Genomic DNA, 24,098 nt, shown 5'->3' with positions numbered 1-24,098 from the left:
GTTTCTATGGCTTACTTTTGTATGTGGTAGTTTTTTAATGTTGTAAAGCAATATTAAAAATTGTGTATCTATTGTTACACACCATCAGTCAGAAATCCCATGGTTTTATCAGCTTTAATGTCTTTATTCTGCCTTCTAAAAACCTGATTCAGTGTCGTGTGAAGGCCAAAACACTGTGTTAGTGAGTCACTGCGGCAGCCATCGCAGACTAAACAGAAAATAAAAACTACAACTCTGGACAACTTTACCACCAATATACAGATAAGACATAATCACGTCAAGTAACACATTTTCTAGGAGTTCGAAAAACATCTGTTAATACGACACTTTAAAACAAACCGACTGGACGGGACAAAACTGAAAGAACAACATGCAGCAGGTCAGACTTCTACCAGATAAAACAGCATCAACAGGTTTCATCAACTCGAACCAGCTGACGGTGCAGAAAAGGCCTCCAGATAGTCCCGCGCATAAATAAAGAAATAAATAAAAAGTCTGTTTGTATTTAGGAGAAAATAAATCAAGGCAAATGTATGGAAGACCTGAAGGGTGATCAATTTAGTTGATTCTAATTGAGTTTTTTCTTCTAACTTTATGAGTCCAAATAAGAAAAGCATTTATGAAAGGAAATTTTTTTTTATTTGAATGAAATAAAGTGAGCTTTGATCAAAAGAGAAAACAAAGCAAATAATAATTATGTCTGGGCATTTTTCCTTTTGTGTTTGACTTTAATAGTTACAATTTCTCTTTTTTTATTTTTAAGAGCTGATCTAATTTTTTTTATTCTTTATTTGCTTTTACAGAATGTATTATTATATTATTATTAATAGTATTAAATCCCATCAGTAATATTGTACAAAGTTATCACTGATTATGTAAACAGGATCAATTATCCTCAATAATAATACATTAATGCCAGTATTACTAGTATCAATTATGGTAAGAATAATAGCTTCCACTCATTTATAATAAGAGTATTAATTATCCTTATTTGTGATTCATTCCAATTTAAATTTAGATTTACAATCAACGATAAGGATGGTATATTTATAGAATACAATTATTCTATAAATTAGAATTGCTATAGATTATTCTAATGTATAATTACTTTAATTCTAATTATAAATTATAATTAGAATAAATTATAATTTCTTTTCTAAACAGAAAAATAATAAAAATATTGCAACCAAAACAGTTGTTTTTTTTTCACACTGGCTGATAACGAGAAGAAAAGAAAAATCTGGTCAGAGCCCTAAAAACATACAAATGTCCCTACAGGGCTTCCATAGACTGTAGAATGATTGCTGAATTTGACTCCTGAAGCCACAGACGTTTAAACAGGAGCAGAGGGATCAATTAGTAATAATTCATTTGTGCCACCTTAAACTGTTATCCTCCTTAAATCCCGAATCTGTAAGAGTAACACAGGAAGAGGTCGGCGTCTTATGAATTCATTAAAGTTATTTGGCTTTGATTGAAAAAAGCAAAGAAGAATGATCCTATCTGAACAACTCAAGTCTTAAAGTGACATTTCTCTAAATTAACTCCAAAAATCAAAGCCTCCATCATTGTTTCATCAACTTCTCCCCACGTGGGAATCCTTAAACTTCACACATATGTTGATAGAAACACCCCAGAAAACAGGAAATGACCTCAAAACATCGAGTCCTGAGATCTTCTGCCTACTTTAGTAAACCCAGAGGAGAAGAGAGCGACAAACTGAAATTTCTCGCCCCGCTGTCAGAGGCGTTTCACGCTGCCGTCCGTCATCTGTCGTCAGTCGTTTGTGACGCTTCTGATGAAGACGAGTCGAACAGCGAGAGTCGGCTTCTCCTCAGGAAAAAAATAAAATATTAAAACTTTAACATACTAGTGACCTGACAGCTGGAATAAAACTACTTGATCATAAACTCAATGGCTGGAATCGGATGAGAAGATTTGGCAAAGGGAGAATAAAACCCGACTTTTGTAACAGAGAAGTAAAAAAATTACAGGTAATTTCACTGATTTAACCGTTTAAAAAAATAAAACAAAAGGTTGTCCTCTGATTAGGAAGCATTTGCTTGATAGAAACTCTTGCTTTCCTTAATCAGGAGGAAAAGTAGAAACAAAAACTCCTATTTTTGCTGGATACAGATGACGGCCGATCCAGAGGACTGGGCGGCAGCATCAGAGGTATTAGTTCAGGTTAGTTTTGCATTTTTAAGGCGTTGTATATAAACCAGTCCAGGGCTTTTCTGCTTTTTGTCGTCTTTGGTAAGTTTCTGAGAAGGACAGTTCTTCTTTGCGTCCCTTTGCTATTTGAAAAGCTGCAGGTCGAGTCGGACCCACACCTCCCCGGTCGGGACTTCGTGCAGAAGAAGACGCCGCGTCACCGGTCCCTTGTTCTCTAGCTCCTTCTTGATGGTTGCCACGGGAACCTCCGTCCGCCCAAGGAACCCTGAGGAGAGAGAAACGGAACGGTGGCGCGTCAAAAAAAACAACATCAGAAAAACTTTAACGTCTTTTATTGGGATTTTATGTGATAAACCAACATGAAGTACTGTATTTTCTGCGCTATACGAGGGACTAGATTGTAAGGCACTCTGTCAAATGAACGGTCTTTTTTTAAACTTATTCATAAGTAAAGCGCACTGGACTATAAGGCACATTAAGCGAAACAAAACAGTCGCAATAGTCAGTCAGTCAAAGCCCAGCACGTATTACTCCGCGACGCTGCTGACTACGGTAGCCGTAATGTAACTAAAACATTTTGACAGGGCCACACAAACCCACTTCAAGGTCAGTAAGCACAACCAGAATAAATCCATATTAATCAAATAGAGGGCACTGTTTCACTCCAGAACAAAATGCAAGGCAATCTGGTTTATAAGGCATCGTTTCATAAAATTAAAGGCTGTTAAGTTGAGTTAAAAGGCAGAAATAAGCCAGGAGTCGTGCTGCTCTGATTGGATTTTAGACATCAGAAGCAGGTAAATATTGCAGTATTTAACCAAGAGGTGAAAGGATTCGGTTTGCAGCTAACCATCTGGTGAAAACTGGTCTCTTTCAGAGATGGTGATGCAGAGGACGTCTTGGTAGAGATCTCTGATGTGGAACTGACAGTTGAAGCTCCATTTTGGGTTCAGGGTGTCGTTGATCGTCCTGGACGTGAAAGTCTGAGCGCCCATGGTCACCTCGCAGTACGGGTTGCTTTTACCTGCAGGAAACAAAGAAATACGACGAGTCTTTAAGGAGAACGGGAACGTGAAGCAGGGAGATGAGGAGAAGGAGACTCACCGTTGGGTTTTGCTGCTTTGAGCTCGGTGGCTTCCAGGATGGTGACGAGGAGTCTGCCAATTCCAGTGCCCTTTATAGAACGAGCTGCAAACACAAGTTTGACGGTTTTAACGTTTAACTCAAAGTAGAGCACAGCAGAGCCAAACATGGCCACTCCGAATGACCAACCTTGATAAACCTTTTCCCTCTTCCTCTTCTCAGTATCGATGAACTCCTCCGAAGCCACTTTTATCTTCTGAACCCAGGAAGTCCTGACGACACACAGAGAGTTCGTGAAAACACTGAATCTGCTGAGTTTATCAGAGTGATGCTAGCTGGTGAGCAGCTACCGCTCGTTGATGTTGTCGGTCCGCAGCATGTATACTTTGTCGATGTGGGAGATGTGGAAGATGGGTTCGTCGCTGGAGGGATCCGGAAGCTTCACCAGAACCTCGTTCAGCAGAACAGGCTGTGGAGAACAGGAAACGGGTTTCCACTTTCTAATGTGTCATTTCTTCGCCTGGTTTGTCTGTTTAGTTCACTACTTTTATAAACGGTGGAGTATTTATTACTTTAGACCAACATTTAGCTTAATATCGGAGCAAGACCAAGAGAAACTCCTGTTAGTTTGTTACTTAGCAACACAAAGCAAGAATCAAACATGGAGAACCAACATTTAGTTTTATACACATCTAGAACTCACCCAGAACATCTGGAACCAACATTTAGTTTTATACAAATCTAGAACTCACCCAGAACATCTGGAACCAACATTTAGTTTTATACACATCTAGAACTCATCCAGAACATCTGGAACCAACATGTAGTTTTATACACATCTAGAACTCATCCAGAACATCTGGAACCAACATTTAGTTTTATACACATCTAGAACTCATCCAGAACAACTGGAACCAACATTTAGTTTTATACACATCTAGAACTCATCCAGAACATCTGGAACCAACATTTAGTTTTATACACATCTAGAACTCATCCAGAACATCTGGAACCAGCATTTAGTTTTATACACATCTAGAACTCATCCAGAACATCTGGAACCAACATTTAGTTTTATACACATCTAGAACTCATCCAGAACATCTGGAACCAACATTTAGTTTTATACACATCCAGAACTCACCCAGAACATCTGGAACCAACATTTAGTTTTATACACATCTAGAACTCACCCAGAACAACTGGAACCAACATTTAGTTTTATACACATCTAGAACTCATCCAGAACATCTGGAACCAACATTTAGTTTTATACACATCTAGAACTCATCCAGAACATCTGGAACCAACATTTAGTTTTATACAAATCTAGAACTCACCCAGAACAACTGGAACCAACATTTAGTTTTATACACATCTAGAACTCATCCAGAACAACTGGAACCAACATTTAGTTTTATACACATCTAGAACTCATCCAGAACATCTGGAACCAAAATTTAGTTTTATACACATCTAGAACTCATCCAGAACATCTGGAACCAACATTTAGTTTTATACAAATCTAGAACTCACCCAGAACAACTGGAACCAACATTTAGTTTTATACACATCTAGAACTCATCCAGAACAACTGGAACCAACATTTAGTTTTATACACATCTAGAAGTCATCCAGAACAACTGGAACCAACATTTAGTTTTATACACATCTAGAACTCATCCAGAACATCTGGAACCAACATTTAGTTTTATACACATCTAGAACTCATCCAGAACATCTGGAACCAACATTTAGTTTTTTACCTCTCTAATCCAGAACAAACTTAAGATCCAGAGAAACCCCAACTAGTTTGTAAATGTTTTTAAACATGGGGAACAAACATGTACCTTTATGTTTTTGTCTTTCTTTTGGTTTGTTGCTTTTCTTTTCCTTCTAATTCATGTAAACGTTTGAACTACCTTGTTGCTGAAAATGTGCTATATAAATAAAATTATTTGTATAGTTTATCATAGTTTGGATTATCTTTATAGTTTAGTTTTATTTTGTTGTGACTTTTTGTTTTGGTTTAGTTTTATTTGAGTTCTTCTTTTGTACTGTTAAAGTTTCTATTTCAAGAAGATATTTGAAAACCTTATTTGCACTTTAAGTGATAATATTCTTTTCTTTTTTCTGTCTCGTCCAGAAATTTCAAATTCATTGTAAGAGCATGTTATTATTGCAAAAATAAAGCTGGCAACTTTGATTGCAACCTTTTGAAGAAGACACTGCAAAATCAGTCCATTTAGTTCACAAGATTAAAGAAAACATTTCAACACTGTGGAGGATCCTGGGTGATGCCAACACCGTTAAATGTGAAAATCAACAACCAAACAGGTTGAAAGGCTAAAAAAATGCTGTTTTTACTACGGCTATAACTATTGATTATTTTAGTTATTGATTATTCTGATGATTAATCAGATTAAAAGAAAGTTAACAAACTGCAGATTTTCTATTTAAGCCTTTTTAAATAATATTAGAAATATGGTAAATATGAAAACTAATCAATTTCTGAGTCAGACATATTTACAGACAAAGGTTTGGTTAAATTGCTGCTCTGACTTTGTTGTTTTTTCTGCAATTGGGATGTTCTTTGAGTCTGTATACAGTTAATTAATCGATTACTAAATTAGTTCACAATTTAAATGATTAATCCGATCGATCGTTTCTTTTTTCCATCCTCAGCAGCTCAAAACTCTGCAGAAATTGGAGAAACTGGGCACACACTTCTGATTGGTGGATGTTTAAAAATGAAACTGGTTTCTGTGGAGGTTTCTTACTGGTTTGTACATCTTGAGCTGGACGTTGTTCCTCTTGCTGAACAACTTGTCAGGCCCAGAAGAGGTGAACTGTTTGGCAGCATGAGTTAAAAGCAGGAAGTCGTTGAAAAGGAAAGCCCAGAGCTCCTTGCTGCTTTTTGCCTTGTACATCTGAAAAATAGACACATTAACTAATTAAAAAACAATTAAATTACTGTTTGAAAAGTCAAGAAAATCTACTTTTTAGAATAAAAACGCATTTTAAAAGACCGCAAAGGGACAATTTGTACCATTCCAGTTTTATTTTCAATCCATTTTGGGTTGAATATTCCTCAAATTTGCCAAATTACATTTATTTTTAGAATTTTCCAAAAACTGCAACTCTGACTCACAGAAAAGAAGCAATTTTTGATCCTTCATTTATCCCAACATAAAGTAATGTGTTCATTTACAACTAAATATATTTAACATTTGTTATGGAAATTTATGTCTGAAACTGTTGTGGAAAAAATTTCATTATATATTTTTTGTTGCTTTAGGGATGTTCAAATTTTTTTATTACAGTTAAATGTATTAAGGTTTTTTGTTTTTTTTAAAAAAAAAACATTGTAAGTGCTTATATTTAAAGATTTTTTTTCTACCTTGTCATTTATTACATTAAAAAAACATTTAAATCGTTAAACTTTCAGAACATGCAGATCAACTTTTATTGATTCAGATTCGCTCACCTTTCCGCTGTGCAGCAGTTTTCTGGGGCCCAAACAGTTTGTCAGAGAGTTAAACACCAAATGCTGTGAGAAGAGAGAAGATTAATTAATCTCCTTTTGGATTATAATCTCTTATGAGTTTATGAGTGCTTAACGCTCATTACCTCCATAGCGCCGTCACATTGTACGTGGTTCTGGATCCACTCCAGCCTGTCAGAGTTCTCCTTCTCCCTGACGCCTTCGTTCACCTGGACAGAAACAAAAACGTCTGGTCGCCGTTTCATCCAGAAGAAAAAGCAGCAGCATATTAATGAGATTAAAAACTGAAGAACCTGCTGACAGAGTTCCTCCGCTTTCTCCAGAGCCTCTTTCAGCTGGCCGCGGTCAGGATGGCCCTCTGCTGTGCACTCCAGGATCTACACACACCGAAGATCATCTTTAACGAACAGCAACGAACGGGTCACAGAGAGACTGCTTCAGGTCACTAACTGGACGACCTACGTTTTTAATGTGCAGCGGGTAGCGAGTGATCCGCTGCATCGGCTTCAGCAGGAAGCTGGACAGCGGCATGCCTTTACACCTGTAGTCTGTCGCGATTTTCTGGACAGAAGAAAGGCAACGTTAGCCAACGTAGCTTTCAAAAACGTTATATGGATCCCTGAGGAATGTTTTCTTTTTCATTACCTTTTAAATTGGCAAATTTTGTATACAGTCACAATAATAAATGGTAAACGTTAGTTCTTTGAATAAATGTGAAACAGAATAATGTGAATCCATCTGAATGTTGTTTTTGTTTTTTGTACATCCATTTTGTTTAAATATATTTTTCGGATAAAGGGGGCTGATATGAGATTTTTTTTCTTCTTTCTGCTGCCTTTCATTTTATTGACTATGTTTCATCATTGTGACAACATTTCGAATGCAGAAACGTTTATTTATTAATATTTTATCAGTTTGTAAATGGGTTTTATCAACCACCCAAAGGGGCTCTGTAAAATTAGAAAATAAATACTATTTAACTCTATAAATCTCTGGGTTAGCTCTGTTGGGCCACACAGATTAAATCTCAGATCCCTCAGTGGAAACGTTTCCTCTGCTCCAAAGGATTCCTGACCTCTTCCCGTCTTTCCTCATTTCGTTTTTCGTCCTCTCCCTCCTACCTTGAGGAACGCCTTGAATTCTGGCTCGTTGTCGGTGCGGGTCTGGAGCAGCGCAGCGCCGTTGAACTGGGACGAGCAGAAGCTGATGTAAGGCTGCATGTGGGACAACTCAGAGGCCAGGATGTCTCCGATCCTCTGAACCGGCATGTTGTCCCCCGTGGTTTTCTTCCGACCAAGGAGAGCCCTGAACACAACATATGATCCATTTTAAACTTAAATGTAATAAAATATGCAGCTTTTATGGTTAACTTTTATATTATTATCAGCTTAGATAGCATCCAGAAATGTGCAAAAAGTATTCATGAGTGTGATTGATTCCTAAAAGGTTAGTCTTTTTTTTTTTTTTTTTACAATGCCCAAGTCTGAGTAACTTAAATCTAATTTTCTCTGCACTCATTTATAGATTGTTTTTAGATTAACATATTTGCATGTTTCAATGTTATTTATGTATTTAAATTCAGTCATATTGAATTACTTACATCACTTATATACAGTATATATATATATATATATATACAGTATATACGTATATACACACACACATCACTTATAATGATGTGTAAGTGATGTATATATACCTTACAAGTTTATATATCTCTGGTAGGATATATAAACTTATATCTCTTGTAAGTTTATATATCTTACAACAGATATAAACTTTATATCTTGTGGTTATATTTGTATTATTCATATTTAACACTTAGATCACGTGTCAAACTCCCGCACTTTTTCGCGCTAATGCATAACTGTAAATTTAGTGCAGAGGTTTTGGCAAACATGATAAAAATCATCGGGTTTAAGTGATTCCAACTTATACTAAACAGCCGCCTCAGCCTTAATTGATGTCAAATTATAGACCATGATCATTACAGCGAAGAAAAAAAGAAGTTGCATTTACTGTCAAACGTGTGTGTAATTACCGCAAATGTTTCTAAGTTACTACCACAGATATTTAATTTTTATTGCAAATAATCACAAAACCCTGGAAGGACTGATCAATGTGAAAAAATGGTCAATATAAAGTAATTTAAAGAATTTATTAATATTTTAAAGGTTTGTTCGCTGGTTTTATCAATACTTTCTGGCACCACCGGCCTTTTAAGAGCATCCATGATCTTGTTTAGGCCCAAAACAAAAATGAGTTTGACAGCCCTGCCGTAGATGGAGTAGCTTGTCAACGAATGAGCAATTTCCCGCTGGGGATCAATAAAGTATATTCTATTTTGTATTTGTATATATTCTTATTCTTCCCTGTTTATGTGATCTGGACTATGAGTCTGTAATCAAATCTATCTATTAATCACTGATGATGTCACTTTCAACAGACTGTAGACATTTAAAAATAAATAAATTAAAAATGAGGGAAAGGAAATGGCATTGCATAAAAATTTACTCTTTTTTTTTGTTGCTTTTTCTACAATCTTGAAAACTATTTTGATAAAAATTTTCCTATAAAAACATTCTAAAAATCCACCAAATGTTGTGAAATGCAGTCCAAATTTTAGCAACTTGCCCAAAGCTGTTTTTCTGGCCTAGTCAAAGTCCAGCAGATGGTTCTACAAAGTGTTGGATCAGGGGACTCATTACAAATATCAGGTTTTCATTAGAAAAAAACAAAAGCAGGCCAAGAGGTGTTGCCACAAAGTTGTTTAAAACATTATTTTTTTTAAACGCTGAATACTTCATCTGTTTCTGGTTCTGTTCGCTCCACCAGATGATATTTACTTCACGAGTTTACTGTTGCAGGCCAGAAGCTCCCTCCAGTTGACGAAGATCATGGCCATCTCTGCATCATTCAGCCGCCGCGACTCAGACATCGGCTTGTAGAAAACCTGCAACCAAGGCAGCAATAAGATGAATGTGCAGAAATGAAATGAAGAGCAAAGCAAATGTTTCGTCATGTTTTATTTGTGCTACTTTCATTAACTTACATCCAGTACAACCTGCAGGTCCTCCACATATCTCTCCTCCGCCTCTATCAGCTCGTGGATGTAGCCCTGCCTCTTCTTCTCCTGGGGGCTGAGAGAGTCCAGGCTGGTTGGGTCTGAACACCCTGCAGGACAGGAGCAACAATCTCAACATTTCAGCCACAAACGGTGGGCAGCTTAAAGCTTCTGATTGTAAGACAAGAAATACAACAGTTCATTTCTGAAACTTTCTTAAAGGTGACCTTTATGCTTCCTTGAACTGGTTAGTTTAGATCTATGGGTTAAACAAAACATGTTCATCACATTTCTTTTTAAGAAAATCATTCTGAGATAAACAGATTTTAGTCTGATCAGTTCTGCCTGTTTTGAGTTTCTTTCTGAATGAAATGTTTTAGGGCCTCAATCCAAACTCAGCGTTTACACTCGCACGTGAAACAGATGTGCAATTATACAACCGTGCATCTCTGAAAAGCAGACGTGGAGCCTCCTGCACAAACAACAAGAATGCAGGAAGACAACAAAACACTTGTCTTTTCCAGCTGCCATTGTACAGCGTGTAAAAACATTCTGGAGCTCAGCTTGTGTTGCTAGATAACGGGCTGGGATTGGTTGGGGTTGCTAGGCAACAGCGTAGTGCCCAAAAAATGTGACTTAATAATCACATTTAAATAGGATATTAAAAAGGCTCATTTTCCAGGCATCCATCCATCCATCCATCCATCTTCTTCCGCTTATCCGAGGTCGGGTCGCGGGGGTAGCAGCTTCAGAAGGGAGGCCCAGACTTCCCTCTCCCCAGCCACTTCTTCTAGCTCCTCCGGGGGAATCCCGAGGCGTTCCCAGGCCAGCCGAGAGACATAGTCTCTCCAGCGTGTCCTGGGTCTTCCCCGGGGCCTCCTCCCGGTGGGACGTGCCCGGAACACCTCACCAGGGAGGCGTCCAGGAGGCATCCTGACCAGATGCCCAAGCCACCTCAACTGGCTCCTCTCGATGTGAAGGAGCAGCAGCTCTACTCTGAGTCCCTCCCGGATGACTGAGCTTCTCACCCTATCTCTAAGGGAGAGCCCAGCCACCCTACGGAGAAAACCCATTTCGGCCGCTTGTATCCGCGATCTCGTTCTTTCGGTCATGACCCAAAGCTCATGACCATAGATGAGGGTGGGAACGTAGATCGACCGGTAAATCGAGAGCTTCGCTTTTTGGCTCAGCTCTCTCTTCACCATGACGGACCGGTACAGCGCCCGCTTGACAGCAGACGCTGCGCCAATCCGCCTGTCGATCTCCCGCTCCCTTCTTCCCCCATTCGTGAACAAGATCCCGAGATACTTAAACTCCTCCACTTGGGGCAGGACACCCCCCCTGACCCGGAGAAGGCACTCTACCCTTTTCCAGGCACCAAAACAAAAAAGTAACTTATTGTCAGAAAACAGCTGGAAGTTTTTTAAGCGCTCTGTTTTTAGAAGCAGTTGAGACTCAAATGGAAGTACAAAAATGTTCCATTTTTAAAGGAATGAGAAAAGAAAAAAAAGGACAGAAATTTTCAATCAGCAAATTAAGACTTACCATCTGAAAGATCACACCTGTGCCATTGTGAGATTCCCAAACAAAGTGGCTGCTCCTCACTAACAGAGTTATTTCTTTCCTCTTCCTCCCTAAACTCTTCCTCTTCCTCATCCCAAAGCCTTAAAAACTGAAATCTGCCGTCTGAAGCCATTTCTACCACCGACTCTCTCTGCTCAGGTTTTACAGCTTCCTCTCTGTTCGTCTCCTGCCTGTCTCGTCTGAGCTCTTATCTCCTCGTCGCTCTGAAATCTGTTTGTACCAAAACAGTAAGAGAAATTCCTCCTTTCCCTCTTTACTCACTGGCCTGTTTAGAGACGATACAGGCTAAACGTTTTTCTGCTTTTCCACCTTGAAAAAGTTTGAAAACCGAAAAAAACAAAATGATTTTTACAAATGTTTCCTAGAAAACGTAGAAAGGTGTGTTAAAAATGGGAGAAAATTTTTATCCATTTGGGAAAAATTCAGAAATGATTGAGAAAAAACCCATTTATGAGGTCACCTAAATCACATTTATGGTGTTAGCACAGAAAACACAAACACAGTCAAGATTTCTGAAGATGAAAAAACATGTTTAAGAAAAATACTTGACTGAAGCATTGTCTCAAATAACCCTTTATTTATTTATTGAGAATCAGAAAAAATATTCGGTATCAGGCAGATTTGCAAAAGTAGTTACACCGACCAGCACCAGAAAATACTAACACCTTCGCCATTATTTGTTCTGCTAAAAGCTCTGAATTTCTAACACAATCAGCAGCTTCGTATGAATACATTCACTACAGTTTCATCTCATTTAAAAAGAAATGCAACAACCTGAGTTTCTTTTTGTTTGCATCACACAGTAATGTTTTGGTAATTGTTGATCAATAGGACAGTGCAGTCAAAAATGTGAATAAACTTGATAGAAGGTAGGCTTTAGTGTTCAGGAAAACATAAGACCATCATAGTTAATTTGAAACCTTTTTCAACAAAACTGATTTTGACATTTGATGGAACTGAAACTAAAACATCCAAAAGGTTTTGGACCAAAACCGGCTCATATTTACGACTGTTCACTTTGAAAACACAAACTCCATTTGAAGAAAAGTAACACAGGACATGATTCTGCCACCACTATGCTTCACAAAGTATGTTTACTATGAAATTTTTCTGTAAATGTCATAATAAAACACCCAGATCAGTGTATACAACTTCCCTTTTAATGAATGTAAAAACAGGTAATTGAAAAATTATTTTTCCTTTCACTTGTGAGATGTATGATATGATATAACATTTAACCTCCTGGAAAAAAATCATAAACTGTTTATTTCTTGTATGAGATTTGGATCTATATGACAGAATCTGAGTAAAATACTCAATTGGCAAATGACCATTTGAAAAAAATAAATAAACTATTGTAATGTTTTTTTGTCTTTGTAGGCCTCAAGCTAATAAAATACTTTATTGTAACTATTAGGACTGCTTCTCTTTTGACACGAAACAGACTTTTTTAAACTCATCTCGAAATCTCACAACACAAAAGCCACTTGAAACTATTCCCACTAGAAGTTTATATCAGTAGTTTTGATATAAACGTTCTGGAGCTCAGCGCGGGTTGCTAGGTGACGGGCTGAGCTTGGGTGGGGTTGCTAGGTGACGGGCTGAGCTCGGGTGGGGTTGCGAGGTGACAGGCTGAGCTCGGGTGGGGTTGCTAGGTAATGGCGTAATGGCTATTGAATGTGACTTATAAATGTAAGTAAGAATCTTTAAATCTTTGCCAAACCGAAGGGTGCATTTCTGAGCTTCTCCAGTAGGTGGCGTCTACTTTGTTTAGAAATGAACCCGAGCAATAAAAAAAAAAAATGCAGGAATCTAAAGCCTAATTGCATGCGGCTTATGGAGACAAATGATTTAGTAAACAAATTCCAGCTCTGTTGGTGGTGTGTAGAGTTGTTTTTAGGATGTTTTAGTCAGGCCTGGATATTTTCTGTAAAAGAAAAGACTTTCGTCTTTTAACCCACAGACCTTACGGAAGTCCAAGTCGTAAACAGAAACCTCTGCTGGTTGTACGTCATGTCCAGAGTGTGAAAACCTATAGAAACAGGTTTTTTCTCTCCAACGGATTTTAGTTGGTTTGTGAAAAATGTCACATTAAAGGTGGAAAAAGGTCTGAAATGATTAATGTTGGTCGGAGCCGGCATTTTAAGAGGATGTGAAGATTTTTTATGTCCGCTGCAAAGAATTAATCACAAGTGCAGTTTCTGAATTCATACATCTCAAGAAAATCTATAAGAGCAGCAAGAAAATAGTTAAATCCCTGTAGTGGTGTAGGATAAACACAACTTTCTGTTTGTAACAGCAATACCAACACCACTTATGGCTTTTAAATATATATATATATTTTAAATCTGTGACCCAAATGAGTTTCATTGGCATTAAATCTAAACACAAGCAAATGTTACATGAGAAACCAAAGAAGAAAAACACACGTTTCATAACCACAGAGTACATAAAAGATGGACGCAGCCACAACAACATCCCTTTCTTTCAGTATTAATTTGAATTTAGGATTCTACTACCTTAATCACTGACTGAATTTGGTCCACAAAAAGCCCCATCCACTTCACCGTTACTTTTAATCTATATTTGTTCATTGTTTGCAAAAAGACAATCATAAGATAAGAGTTTAGGAATACTTAAATCCTGCACTTGGAGAAAGTGAGATTCACAGATTTGGGAGAGAAGAAAAGTCCTTTTCTGACTGGCCTTTTCACACAGTCTGCTCAAGGTGCGACTGAAGAACCTTTGGTGTTTATAGCCGTCTTGTTAGTAAGGAACGGAGGAGAATGTGGGGGGTCAAAGGGCGCCTCTGAACCAGGAGATGTCACAAAGCTGCATCAATGCTTGTCTGTAAAAGAAAGCCAAGACAGCGGGGGGAAAAAAACAACCTTGAATCAGAGACGCCGTTTGGGATTCTAAGCTTTTCCACAATGCCTCGCATTAGTTTTCACAAGACTTTCCACATTTTGAACTGTTACAGGAATATTTCGGTGTATTTTTGTGGGATTTTACATGATAGATCAACACAATGTAGTGCATAAATATAAAGTGGAAGGAAAATAACAAATCAGAGTCTTAATTAATTAAAACTACCTAAAAAGTAAGGTGTACATATTTAGCCTTCCACGTTAATTACTTTGTATTACTTATCAGTGAGATATGGAAGCTCGTTATAAGTAAATAATTTCTTAATATTGGTTAAAAAAGTACTTGTTCCATTGGCAGATTATTTCACTTATACCATGGGAAATTTGTCTTGTTATAAGTAACTTTATCTACCAATGGAACTAGTACTTTTTAACCAATATTAAGGAATTATTCACTTAAAAGAAGCATCTATATCTTGCCAAAGACTTACTTGTAAGTTAGTTTTGACTTATTTCAAGTGAAATAAGATATTTGCACTAGAAGCTAAACTTAAAATAGTTGGTAAGATTTGGTGTTTTTGCAGTGAAATATCTCAGGCTCAGTGAGATTGGATGCAAAGTGTCGGTGCGGCAGGAATTACAAGTTTCAGCAGAATTTAAAATATGATTTGATCTGAACTTGTAGCTCTAAAGTCAAACTTCCTCGTAGTCTCGTATTTTTTGCCACTTATGATTTGTTTCAGGCTGGATGATGGTTTCACAGCTTGGATTTAGAGCTGCAACTAAAAATTTGTTTAGTTACCAATTAATCGATCGCTTAGTTTAACAATTAAGCGAATAAATCTCCAGATTTTTCACTTAAGCCTACTATTTTCGGAATACATTAAAAATGAATGAATAAATGCTTTTTAAATAAGAAAATAAACATGTGTTAGTCTAAAATTCTATAGTAAACACTTGGTCATTTGTAGCGGAGGATGAATATGATGCAAAAAAAAAATTATTCTTACATGTGAAAAGCTGCTTGATTTAACATCAATACAGTGTAGGACCAATCTGGTGACTAACTTTTGGTTTAATCGACTAATAGCTGAATAACAAAAGGCTCCTAATAAGAGTTTTTTTTATTAATTTGTTTTTCTAAACAGATTTTTACTAGGTGAAGCTAAAATTAAGACACGTCAGTTTTGAGTAAAACAGATTAACAGAGAGAGGGTATTTTTTCATTTTAATACATTTATGAGGTTTTGTCTTAATTATTACTCTGAATGTGCTATTTCACTTGTCTGTATAGTCCACTTAATATTCGATTACTAAATTAGTTGACAATTATTTCAATCATCAGTTCATAATCTGATTAATCGTTTCAGCCCTACTAAGAATATTGTCTCATAACGTAACTCTGCTTTGAACTTCTCCATAATTTTATGTCTTATTAAAAGGAAGCTCATATAATTTGAGACACTTAAATTTTTGATTTGAAAGAAAATGGAAAACATAAACAATTTACCTTTAACTTGAAAATTATACACCAATTTGTGTTGGTTTGTCACATTAAATCCCAATAAAACGAATAAATTTGTGCTCAAAAGAGGAGTGAGTACTTTTGCAAGGCAGTGTTCATTCTGAAAACACATAGAGAAATGAGCAGGAATGACCAAATATGGCAGCTGTGGCTCCATGACGTGTTTTGTCAAAGGCTGTGGGAGAAGGGCCATAGGCTTTTTACAAACACAAGATCGCCCCCTGCTGGCAATTAGAGAGAATGCAGCTGTTTGCATTCCTTCTGGTGACCAGCAGGGGGCGAGCAGGCTGTGTCCATCTTTTACATACAATCCATGGCTAAACAAGATGCCTATCCCATGTTTTTCCAACTTAAAAAAAATAATCTTGATCTTTTAATCCTTTACTAAAGGTTGTTTTGAGATTTAAAACTTCTAAAAATGTGAAAAAAGAAACATATCTGAATACAAGGACAAGCAGAAGAAAGGAAAGACAAACAACAGAAACCTACTATCGCTCCGTTTAACACAATTTCCTGCAGATTCAGCCACACCAGTTCAAAATTTGAAAACAAACACAAAAAAAACGCAAGGATTAAAGGCACAGAGGTTTCAACAACCCAGAGATTCAACACAGTGAGCCAAAAATCATTCCAAGTCCCGTTATTTATATAAAGGAAGACATTTCTCCTTTTCTGGTTTCCCCTCAAATGGTTTAGTTTGCAGAGTGGAATAATTAGAAGACAGAAAGTCCAGATTTTCGCCCCATTAAAGCAACAGAGTGTGATAGTGGGTCTCTGTGGCCTGGAGGAGGAGAAGAGGAAGAGCAAGACGCTTTCTACCGCCCTAGAAGGAGAAAAACAAAGGAAGGGAAAGAGAGAGGAAAGGAGGAATAAAATAAAGTAGGAAGTGAAAAGAGGGAAACAACAGGATGGTCAATGAGGAGAAAAGCAGAACTGATCAGAAATTATTAGTGATCACAGGTAAAATTTGATAAATCAGCAGATTTAGGATTAGTTTCAGATATATGGAGAATCAAAGAAGAGCCCCAGTTTTAATGCACACTGCTTTGCTTTCATGTTGTGAAAAATTTGAGTTTTACTCACATTTTTGACTGGGTTCATTGTCCGTGGTCATCTGGACGTAATTGAAGGGGAACAAGCCGGTGACGCCATTAACCTCTCCCCTCCACCAGTCGGGGTTGCTCTTGTCTAAAACATTGATCAGTTGCCCTTTAGAGAAGCTCATCTCGTCCTGGTTGGCCGCTGTGTAGTCGTATACGGCGATCACTTGGCAGACTGAGAAAACAGGAAGGAAAAGAGTCATTTTTTATGAAAATCTTTATTTATTCTACTTGGGTGTCGCATCCAGAGCTGTTGTGTCTTACCAGGCTGTTGAGCAGGAGTGGATTTTCCGCTGTTGGAGCCCAATATTTTGACATGAGCGGAAGGGAACCAGCCTTTCTGACGTCTCTTGCCGCGTGCCTGAAGTCAGAGAAGATCAAAACGCACACGGATCACAAAATTTGAATCAACGAGAGGATGCAGAAAAATGTATCCACAAAGAACATGTGGATTTTTACAAGAATAACATTATTATAATGAAGTTAAACCACATATTTTCTCTTATGAGAGCGAATGGATAGAAGCAAAGCTTTATTGAAACATATTACACGTCAACACAAACTGATTTACCTTAAGAGTATTAAAGAAATCACTTCAATTGCACAAAATGTGACAGAACTGATATTGGAAATAATTAAATTCTACTCCCTTTTTATTTATTTTGTTTAAATTGAAGACTGTTCTTTTTTAATATGGAAATTATTCATCAAGCCGCATTTCTACAATTGAGCGTGTAGTTGCAGCAGTTCGCCACCAGAGGGCGTATCGACCACAGTGAATACTCCTGACTCAGCAAGCCACCGGAAATTCAGCGCTCTAACTGCTGTTAAACAACGGAAAACCCTCAATGTTGCTCTCATATCTATCTGTTAACAGCCAAATTAGTAATATAATTATAGCAGTGCTTAAATCCATGCTAATATGGGGGAAGTTGGCCATTTATCTCTGAGTGTGTAAATGTTAAGTGTTATTTGTTAGCTTGAGTAAGCTAGCTGTCAGCTAGCTGTTAACCGTTACAAGTGTTACACCATATTCTGTGACCGCTGTATGTTGTGACAGCGGGAGGCGCTGTTGCAGTTTTACACCATACTTCGGCTTAACGCTAAAGGAAAAATAAGAAAACGCTGAACAAAGAATAAAAAGTAAACATCTTAGCAGTTTGGTCGTCACCTTGAGATATTGTTACCACACTGTAACTTTGTAGTAAGTAAAAGAACTGTTTCTGCATTTCTGAAACAGTTCCTATACCATTAATAAAAATTGACTTATTATATTGAAGATGAAGAAGAGAGTTAGCAGAAACAGTTTGGTTTTTATTTAATATTTTACAATAAGTTTCATTGTGGTCACAATATCTCATAAGAGCTATAATATTCTGTGACCATGTATATTTCCATAACATTATTAGTGGTAATATGTTACTTGTTCTTTGTTCTTTTGTTGCTTTTTCTTCATTTTTTAGCATGGCGAAGTGTAAAACTGCAACAGAACCTCCTACGGTCACAAAATACAGTGGTCACAGAATATGGTGTAACACAGGTGATGTTGGGACTGAAAGAATAGTGCTGCTATGATTGTTTGTGTGAAGTGAGCTAAGGTGGAACAAGTTATGTTTACAAAATGTTAATATTTACTTAAAAGGAGCCAGCCAATGGTAATTCGTTGTCACACAAACGGCTATTGATCAACAAAGACGCTTATCTGTTAACAGTGTTGAGGAATGTTTAAAAATATTAGAAATATAATTATCACACACCTGAAGTTCTCCGAGCCACCAACCAGATGGGTTCTTGCTGAAAATGAGGATAAGCTGACCACTTTCCAGACTCAGCTGCTCCGGGCTAGAAGAGCTGTAGGCTTTGGTCACCTGAGCGATCTCTGCACACATGACATCATCATAACTTTACATTTATGACCAAGATTTTAATTTCCATTCGTCATAGTTACTTAGGAAAATGGTACACTTGATAAAATTGAGTTAAATAAAGCAAACATTGAGCAAAGTACACCAGTGTGTCTTCAAAGTGCTCTTTCTTTTTACTGTGACTGCACACTGACTTAATTACTGCTTTAATAAGCAGTAATTGCATAAAAAGTCAAAGGACACCAAGTCGAAAATCTTAAACAAGAAAAACATAAAAGCTTACCTTGCTTTTTCTTTCCAGATACACTTGATGTCTAAGAGAAAAAAGAACTTCAATTTAACTTCTACATAAACATTCACACAAAATAAAGGAACACATAATAATAACATACTATATTTATATTTTATGGTCTTTATTTTTAATTTTTTCAAAATAAATTTAAAAGCTATCAAAAACAAAACACTTTGTATTTCAGTTTGCGAATGTTATCAATTAGTTTATCGTTACCATCACAGGATGACAAACCTATTGGGATCATTCTTGTGCTTTTTTACTTTAGGACAATTTCTACGTTGCAAGAAATTATGATGAATATGTAAAATGTCTTGAACCCGTGTAGCATTATTCAGAGTTTGTGCAGCGTGTCCTTACGTCAGCCTCTTTGGGTTTGACATAGTTGCTGGGGAAGGCGCCCGTGTGTTCGCCCGTCGACCCGCGCCACCACTCTCCTTCTCGCTGGCTCACCAAGATTACGTCGCCCTCTGAGAACGTCAAATCATCGGGCTCTGGAGACTCGTACGTGTACAGCGCCACATACTCTGCAATGACAAAAACAAAAATAGATACTCTCTACTGATAATGCAGTTAGACGCGACAAGAATGACAATTTTCCGTGTTAATGGTATAAAGCCACAGTTACTTGAGTTTTACTCTACCTTCAAGCTGAAGGGTGTCAACTGTATCAGAGGTAGAGCTCTTGGGTCTAAAAACAGAGAAAAACTTCCTTCATTATTCTTTTACATTTGTATTGCATGAATCCTAAACAGAAAGCAAGCTTCTGTAAATAGAAGCTCCTAAAGTAAACAGTAAAGTTTGGAACAAACACTGGACTGACAGGTAAAGCAAGAGTAACAGCTACAGATTCAGTTTCACCACAACATTCATCCTCAGTACCAGCAGACATTTATTATACACAGAACAGCAAGTACAACTTACATTAATCTAAAGACTTGATTGACTTTAGTATTGTTGGTAAGAATTAAAAAAAATAAGAGGGAAAGTCTGTGCTTGCTGATGTGACTCCTCCCTCCTTTTGGAACTTGATTTCCAAATGAAAAGCAAAACACATTTATAATGGAAACATTGAGCAACAATCTAGATTTTTTCCTCCCCAAGTCAGGAATAATTGCTTGGTGTCATCTCTGGTTCTGGACGTGTCTGTATGTGGCGGCATTGACAGACTAAAACCAGCCACAGAACACATCATGTGAACCAAAGATATGGCTATATCAGGCTGCTTGTTCAACCTTTTCTACAATAGTTTTCCTTCCACTCAACTTTGTAACAACATGCTTAGATATAGCAGACTGAAAAAACAGAATTTGACTGTGTAGGTCACCAACTAAAGGCCAGGGGCCAAATCTGGCCCCCTGCAGCTTTTTATGTGGCCCTCTAAACTCCGAATTACATCAGTAATTCCCTCCAGTGTTTTTGCAGACTTGCAAAAGTCACACAAAATCTACAAATCCCCACATTTTCTTCTGATTTCTACTGCAAATTTTCTCAAAACTGGCCAAAAACATTGAATTTAAGCGACTGCTGCATCAGCCTTACTTGTAACTCATACAGCAATCCACAAAAGGCCACGTTTAACATCACACATTAGCGCAAATATCGTGAAAATTCCTTACAAGTATTTCTAAGTTAGGACCATGAAATCTGTTATTTTGATAGCAAAAAAAACACAAAATCATGAAATCCTGGATGGACTGATCAGTGTGAAAAGATGTTCAATATTATTTAATTTTAAGAAACACTTACTGAATGTTGAAACAAACAACTATTCATTGATATTTTAACAGTTTAATGGTTTTACCAATACATTCTGTCTCAACAGGCCCTTTACCAACACTCAGACTTTTGATTTGGTCCAAAATGAAAATGAGTTTGACACCCCTGGTTTAGGTCATAATGTTACATTTGTGGATTTGAAATTCTTGTTGTACATTTAAGGTGAACTCCATTTAGGGTTTTCATTAGCTCTGAGTTATGGTCATGAAAATGAACAATAATAATAAACTTTTGCTGGAGCCCTGATTCATGACTTACTCTGACCCATCCTCTTCTCCCAGGACCGTCACGTAGGTTTTGGGAAACCAGCCCTTTTCGCCGTTCAGCTCCCCCAGCCACCAGTTCTCCTGCTTCTCCAACACGTGAATCACGTCATCCTTGTTGAAGTTCAGGTGGTTGTCCGTCTTTGCCGTCCACGAGCAGAGCGCCTGAGCCAAAACGTTCCCCACCACCGGCTGCAACAGAAGAGACAGCTCAGCGAACGAACGAAGCGCCTGAGGACCAGGAGGCGGTCGCCGTGGTTACCTGTCCGTGCGTCTCAGAAGGAGCCGGGTGTGGAGACTGCGTTGGGGTGAAGGCAGACTTTGTGCCTGGTCCCTTTGCAGCTTCCAGCGCGTTGGAAAGCTGCGCTTGGATCGACACTTGAGGAGCAGCAGCGGTGAGTTTAGCTGAATCCGACGGGCCGACCTTTTCAACGTAGCTTTCTGGAAAATATCCCATCTTCCCCTGCTTGCTGCCGTACAGCCAGCCCTCCTCTTTCTCCATCGTCTCGTCCACCTGGCAGCAAACAGACAGGACTGATTTTTACATCATGAGAAGGAGGCAGGAGACTTTTGACCAAGAGAATAACTTCTGAGACATCAGCTACATTCACCTGAGAGAAGTTGGCAGAGATTTTTTTTGATAAATATTTAACAAAAATATTAATTAATGTTTTCAGAGGTCATAAAAGGTCATGCAGCAATTCCATATGTACAACATCCAACAAATTTGGTGCCAATCAACAGTGCTACAAATAATTTATCTGTAGAAACATAGCACAATTAATTTATACAGCACTGGAAATAATGAAGAGACCACTTAAAATGATCAGTTTCTCTGATTTTACTCTTTAGGTTTATGTTTGAGTAAAATGAACATTGTTCTTTTATTCTATGAACTACTGACAACGTGTCTTTGAAATTGCTAGCAAAACTTTTGTATTTATTTACAGAAAATAAGAAATGGTGAAAATAATTAAAAAGACGCAGAGCTTTCAGACCTCAAATAATGCAAAGAAAACAAGTTAATGTTCATTTAGAAACAACAAAACTAATGTTTTAACTCAGGAAGAGTTCAGAGATCAATAGTTGGTGGAATAACCAGGAGGTTTTCAGTGGGGTTCAGTGCAGTGAACTCTAAGTTTTTCCAAAACTTTATAAGTTGTGTTTGATTTTCTTTAAGGGGGGTCAAGCTGACCTTTGACCCTGGAAACTTTTTTCATTTGTAAAATCTTAAAAATGATAATGGCACAGGTAAAAGAATTGCTGCGCAAACATCAATAAAGCCATTAAGATTTAGAGAACAGACACAGAAACAAAAGTAAATGTGTGAAAAATGATCGTCCTTTCAGTCATTTAGTTATTCGGAGTGTTTCTGTTAATATGGTTCATAAATAAGAAAAGAGAAAGAAAAAGTATTATGTAATGAAAAAACTATATTACAATCCTAGATTTCATTACTGATAATAATAGAAATAGTACTACTTATAGTAATGAAAATAATAATAAAGTGATAACAAAGTTAGCCATGACAAATTGACACCGTCTGCCCCCGAGTGAGAGACATGAAACATGCAACAGAAAGAGCCCGAACTGGTAAATCAGGACGTAAACAATGGATGAAATTTATGATTATGAACTAATAAAAGAACTATTTTCCACTGAAGCGCTTCATATCACAATAAATCGTTACAGTTAATGCTCCACCAAGTGTTGTCGCTATTAGTTGAGTTTGTTTTCTTAATCTGCTTCATTTGTCTTCTTATGATCTGGTAGTGATGTCGTCGGCTCCATTGCTGAATAAACTTTGAAATCGATCCATAAACGTCTATTGTCGTTTCTGACGTGTGATGTCAACAATCTTTTCTGGGCATACGGGTCGCTTTGGGGTTGTAAACCGTTCACACAGAATCTCACTGGATTTAATTAGCTTTATGAATCAGATTTCATAAAACCATCAGCGTTGAACGTTAAAACCAGCTGTGTTTCTTTAGTGACGTTTTTACCTCAATGACCTCGTCTGCTTCAAAGCTGAGCTCTTCGTTGTTGCGTGCGGTGAATGGGTAAAGTGCTTTGTAGGATGTGAGGGCAGCAGACTTCCTGTGCTGCGCGGCCTTCGGCTGTCCACCTGTAGCAGCGGGATCAGGAGGTGAATTAATCTGGACTATAATCCAGGAGAAAACAGAGTTTTTCTGCTCACCCTTCCTCTCCTCCAGGCCTCTCAGCAGAGCCGTCAGCTTCTCCTGGATGTCCACCTTCCCTCCGTTCGGCTGCTGCTTACGGGATCCCTCCTCCCTCTTCTTCTTCTCCTCCAGCTCCACTTTTCTCCTCTGATCTTCCTCCTTTCGCGTCCTGTCTTCCTCCTGCTGAAGTCTTCTCCTCTTGTCCTCCTCTTCCTTCCGTTTCTCCTCCTGCTCTCTCTTTCTCCTCTCATCAGCGTCTCGGAGCGCCGCCTCTGCTGCTCGTTGTTTCCTCCTCTCCTCTTCCTCCCTCTCCCTCCGGCGCTCATCCTCTTTCTTCTCATCCATCATCCTCCTTCTATCCTCCTCCCTCTTCCTTCGCTCCTCCTCTTCCTTGCATTTCCTCTCCTCCTCTTCTTTTCTCCTCTTTTCTTCCTGCCTCCTCTCCTGCTCCAGCTGCTTTCTCTCCTCCTCTAGTTTCCTCCTCTCTTCCTCTAGTTTTCTCCTCTCCTCCTCCTGCCTGCGTTTCTCTATTTGCCTCACGCGCTCCTCCTCCTCTCTTTTTTTCCTCTCCTCCTCTTCTCTCCTTTTCCGTTCGGCCTCGTCCTTCGCTCTCAGCTCTCGCTCCGCCTGCTCCCTGGCAGCCTGGAGGAGAGCCTGTCTCTCCCTCTCCTCTTCCTCCCTCTTTTTGGTCTCCCGTTCTTCCTCAAGTCTCCTCTGACGTTCTTCTTCATCCTTCCTCAGCTTCTCCTGCCACTGGCGCTCCTTTTCCAGTTTAATACGCCTGTGAAGACATTCATGGCGTTACTATTAAACGTA

The 24,098-nt window shown here is 38.1% G+C and overlaps 1 protein-coding gene across 1 annotated transcript in view; it reads right to left on the bottom strand.

Moving 5' to 3' along the window:
- Window positions 1-103: 103 nt before the first annotated feature.
- Window positions 104-24,098, bottom strand: part of itsn2b (intersectin 2b) — a 48,018-nt gene continuing 24,023 nt past the window's right edge. Inside the window, exons 18-40 of the mRNA XM_028014661.1 lie at window positions 23,300-24,063; window positions 23,106-23,227; window positions 21,365-21,616; window positions 21,098-21,294; window positions 19,705-19,751; window positions 19,421-19,587; window positions 19,052-19,082; window positions 18,661-18,782; window positions 17,168-17,264; window positions 16,887-17,078; window positions 9,816-9,937; window positions 9,610-9,716; window positions 7,885-8,068; window positions 7,226-7,324; window positions 7,057-7,140; window positions 6,889-6,972; window positions 6,746-6,808; window positions 6,039-6,188; window positions 3,609-3,727; window positions 3,448-3,530; window positions 3,280-3,363; window positions 3,026-3,199; window positions 104-2,440 (exon numbers count right to left, since the gene is read on the bottom strand). Of these exons, the coding sequence (XP_027870462.1) occupies window positions 2,298-2,440; window positions 3,026-3,199; window positions 3,280-3,363; window positions 3,448-3,530; window positions 3,609-3,727; window positions 6,039-6,188; window positions 6,746-6,808; window positions 6,889-6,972; window positions 7,057-7,140; window positions 7,226-7,324; window positions 7,885-8,068; window positions 9,610-9,716; window positions 9,816-9,937; window positions 16,887-17,078; window positions 17,168-17,264; window positions 18,661-18,782; window positions 19,052-19,082; window positions 19,421-19,587; window positions 19,705-19,751; window positions 21,098-21,294; window positions 21,365-21,616; window positions 23,106-23,227; window positions 23,300-24,063 (3,487 nt within the window). The 3' untranslated portion in view covers window positions 104-2,297. The remainder of the gene's footprint in view (window positions 2,441-3,025; window positions 3,200-3,279; window positions 3,364-3,447; window positions 3,531-3,608; window positions 3,728-6,038; window positions 6,189-6,745; window positions 6,809-6,888; window positions 6,973-7,056; window positions 7,141-7,225; window positions 7,325-7,884; window positions 8,069-9,609; window positions 9,717-9,815; window positions 9,938-16,886; window positions 17,079-17,167; window positions 17,265-18,660; window positions 18,783-19,051; window positions 19,083-19,420; window positions 19,588-19,704; window positions 19,752-21,097; window positions 21,295-21,364; window positions 21,617-23,105; window positions 23,228-23,299; window positions 24,064-24,098) is intronic.

The sequence above is a fragment of the Xiphophorus couchianus genome, chromosome 4 (genome assembly GCF_001444195.1).
Source record: "Xiphophorus couchianus chromosome 4, X_couchianus-1.0, whole genome shotgun sequence".
NCBI classification, from domain to species: domain Eukaryota; kingdom Metazoa; phylum Chordata; class Actinopteri; order Cyprinodontiformes; family Poeciliidae; genus Xiphophorus; species Xiphophorus couchianus.
The sequence above is the reverse complement of the archived record's forward strand: the minus strand, read 5'-3'. Positions and strand labels throughout refer to the sequence as shown.